This window comes from Peromyscus maniculatus, chromosome 5 (assembly GCF_049852395.1).
Source record: "Peromyscus maniculatus bairdii isolate BWxNUB_F1_BW_parent chromosome 5, HU_Pman_BW_mat_3.1, whole genome shotgun sequence".
Taxonomy (NCBI): Eukaryota; Metazoa; Chordata; class Mammalia; order Rodentia; family Cricetidae; genus Peromyscus; species Peromyscus maniculatus.
Genome location: NC_134856.1, coordinates 93,258,933 through 93,278,335, shown reverse-complemented (window position 1 = coordinate 93,278,335; position 19,403 = coordinate 93,258,933). Strand labels below are relative to the sequence as shown.

General features: G+C 41.1%; 1 protein-coding gene across 25 annotated transcripts in view; it reads left to right on the top strand.

Moving 5' to 3' along the window:
* Positions 1 to 19,403, top strand: part of Zmynd11 (zinc finger MYND-type containing 11) — a 90,401-nt gene that overhangs the window by 60,664 nt on the left and 10,334 nt on the right. For 14 of the 25 annotated variants that reach the window (XM_076572901.1, XM_042278202.2, XM_042278196.2 and 11 more), the window contains 6 exons: positions 2,289 to 2,450; positions 14,547 to 14,624; positions 15,190 to 15,282; positions 17,508 to 17,595; positions 18,185 to 18,240; positions 19,121 to 19,198. In XM_076572901.1, the coding sequence (XP_076429016.1) occupies positions 2,289 to 2,450; positions 14,547 to 14,624; positions 15,190 to 15,282; positions 17,508 to 17,595; positions 18,185 to 18,240; positions 19,121 to 19,198 (555 nt within the window). The remainder of the gene's footprint in view (positions 1 to 2,288; positions 2,451 to 14,546; positions 14,625 to 15,189; positions 15,283 to 17,507; positions 17,596 to 18,184; positions 18,241 to 19,120; positions 19,199 to 19,403) is intronic. The other 11 variants (XM_076572897.1, XM_076572910.1, XM_076572909.1 and 8 more) reach the window with 3 other exon arrangements.

The window sequence follows — 19,403 nt, the reverse complement described above, 5'->3', positions numbered from 1 at the left end:
TGGAGGCAGCTTGGGCATGGTCCACATGACTCATTTATACCTCAGAAAAAATTGAATAGGTTCTGAATTAGTGATGTTTGCGTGTTTGGTGTGTTATGAATAGCTCTTGCCATGATTAAAATAACAAGAAGCATTGTCTTCTTTAATCCGTGTGATGATAGTGTTAGTGATATCCATATGAAAAACATGCTCAAGCCAGGTACAGAGGCACACGCCTGTAATTCCAGCACTTGAGCACTTGAGAGGCAGATCTCTATGGGTTCCAGGCTAACGTGTTTTACACAGTGAGTTTCAGGCCAGCCTGATCTACACTGTGGGTTCCAGGCCTGCTAGTGAGAACTTGTCTTATAAAAGAAAATACAAAAGTAGTTTTAAAAAAAGTTAATAATATCAAGCAAATTAATTTAAAAAGTTTCTGTACTTTGCTTCACTTAAGTTATGGTTGCATTCCTGCAATTATTTTTCAAAGTGTAGAGTTAAGCACACAACAAGGACAGATCCATCTCAGTGTCCATTTCATAAGTAGGTAAAAAGTGTGTGGTGGAAAGAGGAAGGCGTTGATGTGGACAAGCTGGAACTGTGTTCTTCCTGCCCTTTTAACCATCCCAGTAACTACTGTTTGACCCATCATGTGAAGATGAATTAAAATAAGAAATTAAATCATGAAGGATGGCAATTTCTATTATTAGTCAATATATATAAATCATTAATGTCCTTTAAAATATTTCCAAACAGCCATGAGAATAATATTTGTCTAACTGCTTAGAACAAGTTCTTTAATTAAAAAATAGACTAGAATTCTGAAGCTTATTTATATTAAAAATTTTGAATATGAAAATGAAATAGCTAATATACAATGTGTGTATAAGCTGTCTATCTGAAATGTGACTCTCACTTTAATTTTAATTCAGCTAAGCACCACATACATGTCTTTGGTGTACCTCAGTCAAACTTGGTAGTGTAGATACTTTTTTCTGAGTTTTATGTAAAATTAGTACTTCATGATTGCAGTTCAAATGGATCGCTCCATCAGATGAGTGTACATTATTGTTCTGGTCAGTGAAGACCATCAATTTCTTAATGAAACATTAACCCAGAAAGTTTAGATTTCTACAGAATTGACTACTCTGCCCTCACCATGGCTCTGGATGTGGGTTGGACATACACTGTGAACATTAGTGACTGACTATGCTCTTTGTGAGTGGATGTTGGCATTCTAATGTGGTTGAAGTAATCAATGCTTATTGAATACTAGCTTGAACCCCATTTGCTGGGATAATATTAGCATCTGAGAAAATGAGGAAGCCACTCAACCTTGGAAAGAATGTAGATATACATAAAAATAATGGATAGCTAAACCCAAATGTGGAATGTCAGGATCCCCACCGGAAGTAGCCTTGGTGTTAAGTTTCCCCTTCGTTCCTTTGACTTCCACATCTACAAAAGAAGGTCAAGAGTTAACCTTTACTCTGAAGTGTACTTTAGAAAAAGCAAAGAGTAACATTTAGAAAGAATGAGTCAAGCAAGTCTGAGTCTTCCTGTCTCTACTCCGCCTGCCCTGGCTATTCAGAGACCTCACTAGTCAGACCTGTTGAAGAATGCTCGTCAACCCTTTGTGGTGTTGGATTGCTAGGACTAGCCACAGCAAGAAGCGAGCCTGCTTCCTTCTGTTTCATACGGTAATCAGTTTCTTTTAGATAGTGTGACTAAACCTTTAGTTTCATATTTTTAATTTATTTTTCTAAATTCAACAGACCCTGAATATTTGGCAACCTGTCGGGACTTGGGCATTTTGATTAGTTGTTATTTTCAGTTAAGCATCAAATACTGTGGATGAGAGACAAGCACAGTGAGCTCCACCACCCCCGCAGTATGGCAGCACTCAGTTTATAATCTGTAAAAAGCAGGACAAAACACAGGTTTGTCTGTTTGAAATATTAAGCTGCCAGTTGGTGTGGGGCACTTAGCTTATAAAAGACACCATTCCGTATATTGTAGTTTTAAATGAAAGATAATATTAGACCTGGGATTGGCTTTGGGCATAATTCACTTTGGAGCTGTTTGCTATCAGATCACGTTAAGGTATTTCTGAGTGTTGATACTACATAGGAGAGAATCCAAGTTTTAAAGAAGTCAATTTCTAGATATTTTCTCTCTTGTTTTAACACATTAAATGTCTTAAATTGTTTATAATGCCTAACTTGTGATGGACTTTAGTTTCAATTTTGTTGTTAGTTATTGAAGATATTGACAAAATATCATACGAAATTATTTTGTATTTTTTGTAGGACTGGGAAACAGAAACTCATGACTGGTATTGTTTTGAATGCCATTTGCCTGGAGAGGTGTTGATATGTGACCTGTGTTTTCGTGTGTATCATTCCAAGTGTTTGTCTGATGAGTTCAGGCTTAGAGACAGCAGTAGTCACTGGCAGTGCCCAGTTTGCAGGGTGAGTACCTATGAGCTTTCATGTGCTGGTCAGAGGGTTGAAATTTATGAATATAGTGTCACCAAGATACCCCAGGTGGTCTTGCCAGGTGAATGATAAATCCTGGAGGGTGGGGGTTATCTGCTGAAATTACTGTGACAAATGAACACAACACTCATAAATGCACATACAAAGCATACCCCATGTTTCAGGGTTTACATTTCAGAGAATTTTAGTCACATGAAAATATCTTTTCTTCCCATACTGTACACCTATTTCTAGATTATGTGACTGCTTTAAAGGATAGCTTTTTAAAATACGAACTACTTGCCACGTGGAGTTCTGTTCAATAATGATCTTGTAATTTGTGGCAGAGTTGATGCCACTGAAAATACACATGGGAAAAGGCAGAGTGTTGGGAGTATTCATGATGAGCTTCCTGTCTTAGAGCTGTGGAAGTTACTTTTCTGTCATCATGACTTAGTTTTTTTTTTTTTTTTGCTTATATTTTATGTGGAGGGTGGAAGGATGGGACATTTGAATTCCAATTACTTGTAAAATGCATTGTGCGGTTGGTAAAATACATATTTGCACAATAATTTTCCCTCACTTTTCTCACTGAAGAATATGCATGCTGTGAGATTGTAGTGCGTCTGCATTATGAGCGATGTGTGCTGACTAAATACTGCATTTCACAGGCACTGATGGTGATGGTACGAACTTGTTTGGTTGCACGCACTATTGTTTTATAATTTGTATTACTCAGCAACTTAGCTGGAATCATGACATTGTCCCAGTTACCCGTGAGTTCAGATTCTGAGTATGTCTTAAATAATGCTTTAGTAATTTGAATGTTTAATTTCTCAAAATTTTATTTATGTTATTTTCTCCTCTTTAACATCAAAGATTTCATCTGGGCATGATCAGTGAATGTCCAGACCCATCCTCCACAGTAACCGAGTCCTTGGTTACCTGAGCACACTTGGTGCAGTGTTTCCTTAGTAACCGAGGTTTTGATTACCTGAGCCCACTTCACCCAGAGTTTCCTTACTAACTGAGGCCTTGAATTACTTGAGCCCACCTCACCTAGTTGTCACTTTGTAAGTGAGGGCTTGAATTAATGGGCTCTCTATCCAGTCCTCCCTTGGGAACTGAGGTCTTGATTACCTGAGCCCACTTAGCTTAAGAAGTATACAAAAGGCAACTGGGACAACATTAGAGACCTGTTTCAGGTGAATTATCAGGAAAAGTGAGACAGTATCAATCAATAAATCTGGCTGCATCAGTGTCAAAGCTGAGGGTGTAGATTTCTTTTAGATCTTCATCAGCACGTGATGCCCACATGGAGTTAGTACAGACATGCAGGTCACCATTCTGAGCAGACACTGGTGTCACTTGTGTTCTGTTTTCACAGATTTGGATCATGCCTCTTAAAAACAAATACATCTCTCTTATATTCTAGGAAGTAAAAACTTGATCTCTCAAGAGGAAGAGCTGGGCCTGGTGGCATAGGCCTCTAATCCCAGCTACTCAGGACTGCTTGAGCTACAGAGTAAGTTCAGGGCCAAACTAGAAAAATCAGAGAGGCCCTGTCTGCAAAAACAAGCAAGCAAGTAAAAAAACTAAAGATGACTTCTATCTATAGCTCAGCAGTCGATTCCTGACCAGTTCTCCTAGCATGTGGGAGAGCCTGGATTCAATCCCGTGTACCTCATCCCTGAGAGAGGGAAAAGGGAAAGCACACCAGTGAACGCCAGGAACAAGGGAGCGGGAGACCCACCCCACCTTCAGGAACTGAAGTAAAAGACTGCGAGTTTTGAGGCAGGGTGACCTAGTCAGGGTTTTACATTATTTATATAAGAGATAGAAAAGGAATCATACTTTAAAGAAAATAGTATGCATGAGGTTCTGTTTCTGTTTCTCATTCACAGTTGCTCTGCTGGGTTCTGATTAGGTTTGTTGTTGTTTGTTTTGTTTTTGTTTTTTTAATATTTCATTGTCAATTGACTCAAATGCATGGCCACCTCATCCCATTTTTTTCTTTTGTTTCCCTTGTTCAGTTTGGATGTGTTTATGATACAAGGATATAATTGTACTTATGCAAATGATACTGTAAGTCACATAAAAAAACTAAACTGTCTATGTATAGTATAGTATATGAACTAGCCTCCAGTAAGACTCAGAAAGCCTGTGTTTGAGGCTGAGTGTAGGGAATTTTACCTTCATCTCTGAAGCCTCCAAAGAAACCATCATTTGTTAAGTTAGGTCTGTTCTGTTGATTTAATAGTTATGTTCAAGAAAAGGTAATTGCTAATGATTCTTTTTCTAGTATGAAAAGTAACAATAACCTGAAAGTTGTAATGGAATTTTAAATGTGTATCGGGTGAAATTTAGTTTTTAAAACAAAATTTCAATAAAAGCCTTCTTTAATATTTAACAAATGAGTATCCCTATTGAAATATTCCTGGACTAAGAGAGTGTGGGGTTCACAGACGAAAACTCTAGAACTGTGGTTCCGATTAGAATAAACTTCCCAGTCTCTTTCCCTCTGTGGAATGTTGGACAGTTAAGTAGGATAGTTACGTATACAGACAAAGAATTTTGTAGAAAAGAACCTTATTTCCAGTCAAGCAAAAATAGCAGACAGAAGTCAATCATCCTTACAAAAATGGAAGTTTAAAGCAAACCTGCTCTGATAACTGGTAGGGAGCTGAAGACTTGTCTGCCGTAGGTCCCAGGTGTTTGGAAACACTGCTCTCTCCCCGCTGTGAACTGTGCTGTCACACTAGTCACCTGTGTCTCAGGTCTGAAGGTTAGAGGACAATGTGCACCTTTCCCAGCCAAAGTAATTTCCCAGTTTTCAGATTACTTTAGAAATCTTGCATGGCCAAGAATGCCCCTTTAGATGCCTGCTTTCCAAACAATGGATGTGTCTTTGCAGACACAGCTAATTGTTTTTAAAGAATAGCCCATGAATATCTAAGTAGATTTTACTTTGAGAAAAGTATCCTCACCCTTATATACTCGTTCCTGTGAACTTACTAATTTAGAAAATATTTTAAATAATTTTTAAAAACTGTGTTGTAAAGAATTAAAGTAAAATAAGAAAAGCAAATTCATAGAATTCCTTTTCTGTAGGTGAATATTCTTCAGGCTTCTTGTGTTGTGCATATGTGTTTGTGTGTGAGTGACATGCACTATTGATACAGTCAGCTTGTCTCCAATCAGCTGTGTCCTAGACATCCTATTTGTACACCTTACAGTAGAGAAAAGCCACAGGTCCCTCACCTGACCAATTCTTTTAAATGTGTATTCATGTGCCGCCCGTCTTTCTCCACTGACAGCTTGTCAAAGATGACCTTCACATTGCTGTGTTTGAAATCATACCCAGTTTCAGCTTCTGAAGACTGTGTTCACTATTTATTTCTTCATGAAGCTGATTTACATTTTATTTTCACAAAATGATCATGAATTTACTAAGCAAAACTTAAAAAAAAAATCCTGTTTTGAAAACTCCTTTGAAGATTTTATTTACATAAAGGAAGTACCTTTAAAACACAACATAGTTCATGGTACTTTTCGAAAAGCATGTGTGTGTATTGTATTGTGTGTATATGCTTGATTCTTTCTGGTCAGTTCTCATTTTTTAAGATGAGTTCACTGACTACAATTCTTCAATATAAGTATAGACATTTATATTATTTACTAAGATGACCATGTGCCCTTCAAAGAGCGCTCACTCACATCACAGCGCACAGCAGCTGTTTTCATTGACCCTTTGGACTTCGTCAGGTGTCTCATTTTCAGTTCACTTCACGTGGGTATGTCATTTCCAGATTGCAAAGTCATGTACCTCTTGGTGTCAGGGTTTGTGGTAGGCGTGTGTGTCTGTGTCTGTGCGTGCACTACATTCTTGTTAGCCTGTAAGCTTTGGGGGAGAAAAAAAAATCACAGGACTGTTGGAATGATACCTGTGAACATTATTCTTGGACTAAGAGAATTGGGAATCATCAGACTAAAATCAGGAACTATGGTTACAATCAGAATCAACTTTCCAGTCTACTTTTTCCTCTTAAAGTTTGGGGAAAATATAGGATAGTTAGAGATCCTAATAAAGAACTTTTGAGCATTGTTTTAACATACAAGCAAGGTCGTCTGTAATTAAAACTACACAACCACCTGCTAGGGTGGCACCACACTGCCTTTTGGCATAGTGTTCCCTGGCATTCCGTGGTGGTGGTGGTGGTGGTGGTGGTGGTGGTGGTGGTGGTGGTAGTGGTGGTAGTGGTGGTAGTGGTCTCTGGTGCTATTCAGTGTGAGCTCCAGCAACATGTAGCTCTGGCAACCACAGCAGACTGTTTTTTTTTTTTTTCAAAAGTTATATTCTGAACCCTGTACAGTCCCAAGAGAAGCATCTTCCAGTGTAAAATGTCACCTTCGTCAGAGTGCTCTAGCCTTTGTCTCCTCGTCAGATTCTGCTATTACTTTAAGAATTCTAAAGGAATGGTCTGCACAGACCTTCTCTTCCCAGTGTACAGATTCTGTAGCAAGCCCTCCCTGTGAGAGCAGTGATTTTAATATCTGAGAGTGTGACATTTGCTCTCTAGTACCTCATAAAGTATCAGAACATTAACAAGGGGAGCAGAACCATCAAGCGAGTGAAATGTCTCCTTCCCAGACACTTGGTACTTGCCAGTGAATGACAGAGACCGGGTTCCAGAGTGGGCCCCGTCTTTTCCTCCTCCCCTCACTGTGTTCACCCTCCTCTATGGGTGCGGTTTGTTTTGTTTTGTCTTGTTTTTTTTTTTTTTCTTTTTTTGTTTTTTTTTTTTTGACATGGATAAGTTGTAGATTCATGTAAGTGCCAGTTTAAATCCATACAGTTTTCATCTGTGACTATAATGTGCCATGGGCAGCAGTTAGGACACCAAGTGTGACCATGCTTGCATAGTCAGTGAGTCTCAGGAAGGGAAAAATTAGAAGTCATGGTGAGTTCCTTGCTCTCATCTTTGTATCTGGGCCTCAGATGGAATACCACTCTGTGATTTTGCCCACAAGGGATAATAACAGTGCCACATAACTATTCATCACCTCATCTGACTAAACTCTATATCACTTTACATCTCATGTAGTGTTCATGCGCGCGCGCGCGCACACACACACACACACACACACACACATACTGCTACTATTAACACACACACACATATACATACTACTACTACTATTACCACACACACACATATACATACTACTACTACTATTACCACACACACACACATATACATACTACTACTACTATTACCACACACACACACTACTACTACTACTACTACTATTAACACACACACACACACATACATACTACTACTACTATTAACACACACACACACACACACACACACTATATCAGACACCACAACACACCAAGCATATCAGACACCACACACTACACCAGACATCACACACCAGACACTAGACACTATATACACACACCACATATATCACACACTGCTTTTGAGTGAAAGGATCCTCTTAAGCAACAAAAGATACAATTGTTACAGTATGTCTTTTTAAAAACTGGAAAATATTCGTCCCTTCTCAAATATCCACGTGGCATTTTTCTCTTTGAAAAATTTATGTTTGTGTGTGAATTGCATGGTGAATGAATGTAGCTCAGTAGTAAATTATGGCAGCATAGGAAATACAGATAAGAAAACAAAAAAGATGGTCGTTGGAGAATATCATCATCATATAATGTCCTGGGCCTGGGTTATAAAGCACTCTTAGGTTTGCAGCATGTGACCCTGACCCTTGACCTAACCTCTAAAAAGTCCACTGAGGTCTGAGAAAACTCCTTTTAAGGCCTCGGGCCTGTGGGAATGGCTTTCAAAGTCTCCCAAGCTTCTTCTGAATGTGCACAGAAGGGACAGGTTTTACCAAACAAATGGACAAAGACTTGAGAAGCGAACTTAGTGAAGAGCTGGAGACGTGGCTCAGTGTTTCAGAGCATAGACTGTTCTTTCAGAGGATCCAGGTTCAATTCCCAGCACTCATCTAGGCAGAGCATAGCCACTTGCAACTCCAGCTCCAGGGTCTCTGGCTTCCTCAGGCACCAGCCTTTTAAAATGAACTTTTAAGTCCTATGTCAAGCCAGCCCCCGCTGCTTTTTCTGTCCCACCCAGGTTGCAGTGTGCCCATTAGGTAGATGGAAATCAAAGGAACAGAATTTGTTTACTATTCAAACTAACCACAGAGTGTCTACATGGGGGAGCATCAGGGAGTCACTGACTGCTCAGAGTACCTGGTGTGGGTAAGCCACACTGACTACAGTGTTGAAGCACTTGGAAGCTGTCTCACGGAAAGAGTTGATGGTTGCATCTGTACTTCTTGCATGCTTTGGGGATGTGGATAGTATAGTGTTTTCTAATTCCTGAAGTAGAGCGATATGCAATTAATGTTCACAATGAAATGAGACCAAATGATAAATGAAAGTGGTTTATATGCAAATTTCTTTTATGTATCTGCTTTGAAATAGCTACTCTTGTTCTTTGGTTAGTCCACTTTTATGGATAAGAGCAATTTATTAATATCTTCACCCTAAAGTAAATACCTTTGCTTTCAAGCTCCATATTAACAAATGTAGAATGGAGATTTGTGTTTAGCTGGGAACTTTGCTTGGGCCCCACTCCTCCTTTCCAGACCCCGCCCTCAGAAAGCCCACCAAGTAGTGGCTCTTCCTCCAGAGCTGCTCAAAGACCTCGCCTACAGGGTATTTAAGGCCCCTCCTTGGGAGCAGCCGTGTGATTTCTCCTTCCCCTGAGATCACCTGGAAATGCTTTGCTCATCAAACCTGGACTTTTAATTTGGCTCGATTTGGCTTATTGCATTGGTGGATAAACCCACAACTGGGGATTCAAAAGCCTTGTCAGTTTGACTTTTACGTTATTTTTTTAATGGTAAGTAATCATAATACTGAAAATAATGAACATTGGTCACATTTTTGTTTTTAAAGACACCAGCACCCTATAAATTTAATTAAAACAGAAGCAGAAATTTACTTTTAACATGATGCTGCCTGAACCATGTACTGTCATCAGGTGACTTTGTTGCTTGGTATGGGCTTAGCCATACAAAAAAGCAACGAGAACTCTGAAAAATGAAGAAGCTGTTCAAATTAAATCCAAGATGGAAACTGTAAAATCCTGCATATAGTTATCTAATCACTGTAGAAGCTACCTAAGCCCACTCCTGTAAGAAAAGAAGTAGCATGATTACTATATTGCATTTCTGTGGTAAATGTAACAGTTTCACAGTGAACAGGCTTGGAAATGACTGATGCCTGTGTGACATGTTTTGGGCAGTAGTGTATTAGATTCTTGTGACTTCTCTTTCAGAGGCTGGTTAGCACTTAACTGAACTTTTTAGATTTATTTTTATTTAGTACATATGGGTGTTTTGCCTGCATGTATGTCTGTACACCCACCACATGCATACCTGGAACCCACAGAGATCGGAAGAGAGCATTGGATATCCTGAAACTGGAGTTACAGATGATTGTGAGCCATCATGTGGGTCATTGGAATCAAACCCAGGTCCTTACCAGGATAAAAACTCGCAATAAATAAAACCACTGAGCCCCATGAAGCTTATTATAATGCTCAAGATCCGAGAAGGGAGCACTTAGGCTGACTCCTGTATAGATGGGTATGATCTGAAGCAAAACTTTTTAGTTTTTGTAGTGTTGAGGAACAGAAAGTATATAATTTCCTCTTGTCCACAGTGTAAAATACATGGTATAGGGTGGGAGGGATGTGGAATACACGGGCAGAGGTCTCACTGTCTGCATGCTTTCCTTCTTAAGAACAGAACAAGTGGTTGGGTGTGCCTTGGCACAAAACAGAAAAGGAAGGCTGGCAAGAGAGCTCAGTTGTCAAGCTTAGGGACCTGTGTTCCATCTCTAGAACCTAACATGGTGGAGGGAGAGAACTAACTCTCTTAAGTTATCCTTAAATCGCTCTTTGTGTTAGTGCTGTGTTTGATAAAATAGGCAGCACTGGGCTCTTGACCAGGGAAGGCCATGCCCATGGATTCTTAATTCATTTTAATTGAAGAAGGCTAAGGCCTGCCAGTGAAAACAAGCATAATCTTCAAAACCGTGAAGGAGTTGAGGGGTGTGTGTGTGTGTGTGTGTGTGTGTGTGTGTGTGTGTGTGTGTGTGTGTTGGGATAGGTGGCACTCTGACTTGGGCGTGTGTTTTTGTGTTTGTTGTGTGTTGGGCTCAGCAGTACTTGGACCTGGTCAGGAGCTGTCTGTTTAGTGATTCTGACAGTCATGCTTACTTTAAAAGCTGTTCCTCCACGGGTTGGAGTAGCTTTTCTCAGACTACTCAGATTTGTGCATAGCCTAATGGTCACACACTGCCACACTGTGTCTGTGCCTTAGTGGGCAGCTCCGTCTGTTTCCTAAAGCTACCCCAGAAGTCTTGCTCTGTGGATTTTTCTTTTCTTTTGTTTTTTGAGGCAAGGTTTTTCTTTTTTTTTTTTTTTTTTCTTTTTTTTTTCGAGACAGGGTTTCTCTGTGTAGCTTTGCGCCTTTCCTGGAACTCACTTGGTAGCCCAGGCTGGCCTCGAACTCACAAAGATCCGCCTGGCTCTGCCTCCCGAGTGCTGGGATTAAAGGCGTGCGCCACCACCGCCCGGCGAGGCAAGGTTTTTCTATACAGTCCTGGCTGCCCTTCTGAAACTTCCTATGTAGACCAGGCTCTCCTCAAACTCACAAAAATCTTCTGCCTCTGTCTCCCCAGTCCTGGAATTAAAGGCATGTGCCACCACACACAGCTTCTGTGCGTTTCTTTTATGAAATAGTAAATCTGAACTATACCTGGTAATGGGAGAAAACCTACAAGCCCCTCAGGTATAAAAATATCTTGCAGCCCACATTTTGTTCTCATACATCCCTGAGAGAGGTTCTGCTTCTGTTGAGAAGCCCCTCTGTTGTGGGAGATTCCATCACTCTCTGGGTCCAGACACAGCTCTGTGGTTGCTAGCAGCCAACAGGGACCAGCAGGAGTGGGTATGTGCAGCAGAAGGCTGGACAGCAGCTTTAGGATCTGGAACAGAGTTAGTTCCCTGTTCGTCAGCAGAAAAGAGGGCTGGAGTTTCCAGTGAAAACAACACACTCCACAAACTGATCTGGTTTGCCTATGAAATCCCATATGGCTTTGGGTCAGTCCCATATGGCTGAGGACACAGTAGCTAAAATGAAGCCACAAATGCTTAAAATATAACCAACCTCCACAGTGATTTGATGTACACAGTGAGAGGAGGCACTTCCTTTTATGAGCAGCAGACCTAAGCTGGGTGAGGATTGAAAAAAACAGACTCAGGTGGCCTGTGAAGTAACCTTCCAAAGGAGCTTTTGAAGACTCACCACTTCACACTTACTCAGTAGGGCAGCAAAAAGTGAAATTTCAATTGCTGCCGCAGTATGTGCCTACTGTTTTTGGTTTTTGTTTTGTTTTTAATGACCCTAGGCAGTAGGTCACACAGGACAGCATATAGACTGTGACCACTTAAGTCTTGTCCTTCATCCAGCTCCATCAGAATCCTGGGAGTGGCTTATAGACATTGGCAGTTGTCATTGAAGGAAAGATTTATGTTAGAAGGGCATACACAGGTCCCTGTGTGGCATCTGAGGACCACATGGGGCATGTTTCATCACAGCTGGCTCTTGTCCCTTCCCATCGTCTGTCACTGGAGAGTTTACTTGTTCTAGGACTTCATAGAAATGGACACTGGCATCATTTCTCAAGGCTTTTAGCTGGTTTTCATGTGATAAACTAAAGTAGAATGTCTAAACTCAAGAACAACTCAGGCAGGTTCTTCTTAGAGTTTCTTGGAGTTATATGAAGGTTGTATTTAAAGCATTTGGCCAGTTTCCGCTGGGCATAGTTAAGGAGGGGAAGCTATTTAGCTATTTCCTGTCACACTCTTCTGGAATAGTTACTTCCCTGGGCTTATTAGATCTGCACTTGTAATTACACTTAAATCCTCCAGCCACCTGGCTGCAAACAAACTTTCACAGTGTAAAAACTAGTTGTCACCCTCTGTCCTACTGTGTATTCATTCCAAGAAAGCGCCACACTCCCGTTCTTTCCCCAGGAATGTTGCTGTGTGTGCCTGCGCAGATCAGTAGCCCTGACCACACAGATAAAGCCAGAAAGAACTTAACTCAGATTCTGTTGAAGCTAGGTGATGATGGGAGCAAGTGGGAGAAGGAGTTCCCCGAGCCTCAGTATGATTTCCATGTTGTTACAAAGTGTTTTAGAGACAGAAGAATCTAGTGGAGATGTTTTAGCTGTAGTGATATTCCAGTTCCATCTGAGTTTTGCACATAGGAAAAAATTGTATTGCTTTATTTTGTGCAGCACTGGCATCAAAAGAGCTTAGGTTCAAGGCAATAGAGTGAACCATACCATTGGTTTATGTTTAGAACATAGGTGCTTGGAGTTCAAAGAGCTGAGGCCGCTGTTGCCAGCCAGGTGGCCACACACAGCCCAGTCAGGCTTGAGTAACTCAAAGGAGGGTGCAAAGAGGACAGATGTTTGGTTTGTGCAAGGTTAGGTTCAGTATTCAGTGAGTGTATTTTAGTACTGTATGAAGGGTTGAATGTGTATTTCCTTGAAATCAGTTACCTGCCTATAGACTGTAATCTGGCCAACAGCATTTCGAGACTTCTGTCGGGTATCTGCTGCTATTGTAGATGACTGTATGGACATTTCTCATTTGAGTTCAGCAGTGCTAATGATGTGTCCATGGTGTGTAGAGCAGACCAGACAGGGCACCTGGCTAGGAGCACGTGTCTCCATGCTCCCTTCTTTTTAAAGGATGTAGACTTGTTTTCCTGCATGCTGGGAAAAGAGGCACTTGTCTCCCCTCTTCACCCCTGTATCTAACCACTTACCATCTGTTTGTGTTAGATGATGGCATAGTCCATCGGGCTGAGAGGGGAAACATGGAGTGTGCCTTCTCTTTGCCAAAGAGTCCAGGTGAGAAACGTAAATAGGAGGAAAGCTAGGTCTTAAGTGGTAAATGTCTGAGCAAAGTATGACACATGCCTATAATACCAGCACTCAGCCAGATGAGTACCAATGCCAGGCTAGCTACATAGCAAATTCCAGGCCAATCTTATCTATATAATGAGGCCCTAGGTCAAGAAATGAAAGAATTATCTGAGATTATTTCTAGATAGTAAATTGTCAACTTTTTATTAGATATTTTAATATGCATATGTAATGAATCTGAAAATATTTGTTTTTCTCTCCAGGCTTAGCATATTAAAATGACTTTCTGTGTGTAAATAACTTCCTGTGTGTAAAGCTTTCTAGTAGAAATGATATTAACTGTGGAAAAATCATAATCTAGTGGCTGAAAAGTTGTGACATCCATTAAAATAGAGCTAGACCCATTCATCTCTCTGCAGTATGATGTAACAGTGCCGCCTTTGGCCTAGCATGTGCCTTTGTTCTGACAAAGGGACATTTGTCCTAGTATCTTAGCTGTCTAGAAAGGACATGAAATATGAAATCCAGTTTTCTCGAGAGATAAATCAATTCTAATTAGCAGTCATTTCTACTTCCATTAATCTGGCATATGAGATAAACATGTCTATAGCATGAAAAACATATATGTTAATGTACTCACTATGCACAGTTCATCAACAGATTATTTTTTAATGTTTAAAAAAATGATATATTGAAATTGTCTGTTTGGTAGTATCAATTTACAGTGTTCTCTAAAAGACTTCAACCACTGATCTTTAGTAAACTTAGAGATTCTCTGTTACATATATTATTTCTCTTTATCAGAAAATGCTTTGAAGTTTTAAAATACCAAGAAAAGATAAAATTTTCATTTCTTAAGCATTATGTCAAGGACAACATATTTTTTAATTCCCTCCTTATTGAGAGAAATTTTACTCATGTTATGCAAATACCACAGACTTTATCAGATGTTGGAATTAATCTAACAAAGTATTTAGTCCTTTTTAGTTTCCTGCCTTTTACCCATGGACACATAAATGATGGACTTGTTTGGCCTCTTCTTTCTTCCCCAGAGCATTAAGAAGAAGCATTCAAACAAGCAGGAGATGGGCACCTACCTGAGGTTCATTGTCTCCCGCATGAAGGAGCGGGTGAGTGCTGCTGATTCCCGGCATCTTGCCAGGCTTGCTTTGCTCTGGCTCTTCGCATTGTGGTTCTCACACTGGGAACCATAGCAACTTCTGCGGGCATATTTGGCTTTGGTCTAACTTGGTTTCCAAGACAAGGTCTCAATATGTAGCCCAGAAATGGACTTGAATTTGTGACCCTGTTGCCTCAGTCTCCTGAGTGCTGGGATTATAGGCCTGTACTACCAAATTTGGTTGCTATTTTATTCATTTTCTACAACTAATGTTTTTGTACTGGACTGGACTCTATGTTTTGTTTTGTTAGACATAAGCATTTTGTTGACGACATTCAGTTAAAACACAGTTTAAAAATTAATTTATCAAATAAACATTTGCTTTGGTTATTGTTACTTAAAGTGAAATGGAATTTCTCAAATAGCTGTTCTGTCAAACCTTGAAGAATGCCACATTACATTAACTGTACACATTTTCCATTCATTATAAAGGACATCTTGTGAGATTATAAGCTATGTTGAGTTTTAGGAATTGATGCTTTACATATCCTTTTATGTATTTAACACCCTTTTAGGCTATAGACCTTAATAAAAAAGGAAAGGACAGTAAACATCCCATGTACCGGAGGCTGGTCCATTCAGCTGTTGACGTCCCTACCATACAAGAGGTAACTTGGCTCCTTTTATTTCATGTCCATTTGTCTTTAACTGTCAGGTTAGAGAGGAAGTCGTGGCACAGCGGAGGTGGCTGTGGTGTCATGATGTTGTGTATTCATGCTTTCTAATGCAAATTGTAAAAGACCCGGCTTTCCATCACTGACAGCTAGCTTCTTGATATTTGTTGATTACAGGAAGATATTCCAGCCTGGGCAGCTTGACATTTTGTATATACAGTATGATTTCTGAACATGCCTTTCTATTTTAGCAGTGTGCTTGGGAGTTTTAGGACAAACTTGGGATGTAGAATCGATTTAGTATCTTGGGAAACCATAAAAGGAATAAAACTAGAGTTAAATCTAAAAGAAGTAATTCTTATATATTTGAGAATGGCAAATAGTGAGTTTTGACTATGTTCACTGTCTCCCCCAACTCCTCCCACATCTAACCCCTCTTTCCACCCACCCAACTTTATACCCTCCTTTTTTAAAAAACCCATCAAGTCCAACTTGCGCTGCCCATATATCTTGGGCTTTGGTCTTGTCTTTGTGCTACAGTATAAGGTATGAGGATGTAAAGACACAGCCCCCCCACCACGACACACCCTGTGCTTGGGCTCCTATAGTTCCTTCCCGCCAAAACCCTCTAGACCCAACTGCCATCATCCCTCCCCGAGGGCTTCTGGATCCTGTAAGGCTCCCTGTGAAATGGGCTGATGCTAGCTGGGTTAATACTTTGGCCTTGCACAAAATGAGAAGTCCTGAAAGGAAAATTAATAGAAAGACAAGATTTTTATGATCTTATCAGTTTAAAATCCAAAATATGAATCATGGTTCAGAGCATAACTCAACAGGAAACACTTTAGGGGTGCTGTAAGGAGGTACTTAGACTGGGCAAGGCCCTGTACAGGCTGATGTACCTAAGCTTTTCAGAGGCAGGAATGTAAGGAGGGAAGGCAAGCATCAAAGTTGGGATGTGCCAAAGTTACATGGCCTGTAACTTCACGTGTGATGTGTTGATGTGAGAAGTGGAAATCTTCACTGAAGGAAGGGCAGTTGAACTAGAGTTATACAGGAAAGAAGCTGCAGGAGCAAAGAGGTGAGGCACACGGGAGGGGCATGGGGTGTGAGCATTCTTTAGAGGCCTTGGCCTTGGCCTTCCAAGCCATTTTTAGGCCAAGATCACTGGAATTCAGAAATGCTCTCTTGCTGTTTCCAGGTAGCTTAGCTATATACACACACTACTTGAAAAAGTTTGGGCTCCTTTCTACAAGGAGGGAAAAGCCCTCCAAATTATTCTGTAATCCTCTTTGGCTACCAACAGTAGAGCTACAGAGAGTGCATTGAAGGAGTCCTTTTCTGTGTCTCATCCATGTAGAGAAAGCTGTGCATTGCCTTGGTCTACAGAGGAACTCCAAACTTGACTGCAAGCTAGTGTCTGTGCCTTAGAGCAGTGGTTCTCAACCTGTGGGTTGCCTATCAGATATTTACATTATGATTCATTACAGTTAAGAAGTAGCAATGGAATAATTTTATGGTTGGGGGTCAGTCACCACAACATGAGGAACTGTATTAAAGGGTCACAGCATTAGGAAGATTGAGAGTCACTGTCTTAGAGGTTTGGTGACTACTGTGGAGGCTAAGGGCTCCTTTTCCTGTCTTCATCCAGCTGTTAGAAAGAGGGCAGGCATGTGTGGTCCTGCTTTTTCTGACGAAGCTCAGCAGCAGCTGGCTACCACCATTGCAGATGAGGTGTGGCAGCTGTGCAGTCCACCCCTGCTGCAGATGAGGTGTGACAGCTGTGCAGTCCACCCCTGCTGCAGATGAGGTGTGGCAGCTGTGTAGTCCACCCCTGCTGCAGATGAGGTGTGGCAGCTGTGCAGTCCACATCTGCTGCAGATGAGGTGTGACAGCTGTGCAGTCCACCCCTGCTGCAGATGAGGTGTGACAGCTGTGCAGTCCACCCCTGCTGCAGATAAGGTGTGGCAGCTGTGCAGTCCACCCCTGCTGCAGATGAGGTGTGGCAGCTGTGCGGTCCACCACCGCTGCAGATGAGGTGTGGCAGCTGTGAAGTCCACTGTGGGAGTTAACACAATGGGCACAGTGCTACTTGTGGCCCTGTCACTTCTGGTGGGGGTAGCAGGAAGAGTCCTGATGCCATCTGGACAGATTCTGTTGTGTCCCCCTAAGTCCTGTCACTCACAACACATTTGTCCTTCTGTCTTTTACCCCCACAGAAAGTGAATGAGGGGAAATACCGGAGTTACGAGGAATTTAAAGCTGACGCACAGCTGCTTCTTCACAACACAGTGATTTTCTATGGAGGTTCAGTTCTTTTTGTCTTTTGTGTAGAGTTTTGAAAATGTTAAATTCCATGTTGAGAATATCTGTCCCCGTTCCTTGTTATCCATACATGACTAATTATGTTAGAATTTAAACTGATGTCTGCTTTGCTGGTGTGGTTTACAGAGGTGATGACCAGTGGTGTGGGGGAAACATTTTCACTTTTTTTTGTAATGGTGCTGAGGATGAAGAGCTAGCCCAGGGCCTTGTGCATGCTGATTAAACACTACCACTGAACTAGATCCTCAGTGAAATGTACTCTTTACATTCACATGCGTTATCTTAGCTAACAGGGTTGTCCATCCAGGCATTTCATTAAGTCTGATACTTTCCCACTAAGATCTCATTCTTAAAGTCAAGAGGTCATTCTCTACCTAGAGAATTAGTGGTTGTGTTAAGGGTAAAAATGAAAGTTGCCTGTAGAGTTTATCTTGTCACCTGAACATTCTCTAAAATATGTGTTTTGATGAATGTGGCTCCATTTGGTAAACTGAAATGACAGCAGGGTCATGGACTTGCTGGTGGCAGTTTCTGAGTATTGATGATAGGTTGTGTTTCTCTTCAATTGCAGCAGACAGTGAACAAGCAGACATTGCGAGGATGCTATATAAAGACACGTGTCATGAGGTACTTCCCATTCACACCTAATCATTAAACCTGCTAGAGTCCAAATTTATTTAAGGCTCCTGGCCTTCCTTGCTACATTTTAATTACGGCATTTCCTTTGAAAGTAATTTGACTTTCATGTTTGGCATACATGGAAATTAAGTAAACAAAATATTTCTGAAAAAGCTGACAAAGAATGTTATGGCAGATTTGGTAACGTTCAAGCACTGCTAGTTGCTCTTGGGAGTGTTGGTGAGATGGTGGGATGTGAACAAAATGCACTCTGCAGCCAGAGCCACGTCTTGGAATGGGGTTCACACATGCTCCCAATAGACCAGTGGGCAAACCAGTTAAGGAGAGAACCAAGTGCATAGGCAGACAATAAGTGAAGCCCCTGCAAATATGGTTTTGGTAAAAATTCTCATAGAAGAAGCGTGATTTCTTCAGTTCATTTCAAACTTGGCTCTTCCTTTTAGTTATTAAACGAATGTTTTGTTGAATGTCTACAGTGTGCCAGGCAGTGTGTTAGAAGGAATGAAATGGTGATGTAGGTATAGACTCCGGTGTATTGAGGGCTGTCTTCTGAAGAGATGTTGACATATGAAAAAAAAATACAAGTGACCTTTACAATGGTGAAGAGAATAGTGTGCAAGTGAGGGCTGGCAGTGGGCAGAGCCAGGGAAGGGTACTGTCACCCGGGCGGGCGTGTCCTCCACATGCTGCTCAGTGTGATGGCAGAGTCTGGCCATAGCAGGACCTTTCGTCATCCTAGAAGATTTGAAGTGTACTACATTAAGTCAGGACCTGACGGAGAGCTCCTGTCAGTCCCACGCAGCCGCATTGGTTGGCTGTGTGGCTCATTGGTTGGCTGTGTGGCTCAGACCATTGCTTTGCTTTTCAGCTGGATGAGCTGCAGCTGTGCAAGAACTGCTTCTATCTATCCAACGCACGGCCCGACAACTGGTTCTGCTATCCTTGCGTATGTGGAATTTTGTCATTTTCATTTATAGAGTACTGTTTGGATCACATTTACTTCCTATTTCCTTGGGGATGATAGTACCTCTGAATTGCATCATAGTACATATGGTCTTAATGAATATGCACAAGTGAAACATGAGAAAGTAACACTAATTGCTTTTCTGAATCTCAAACAGAGTACTTAGTAAGACCATGCACTGGGTCCT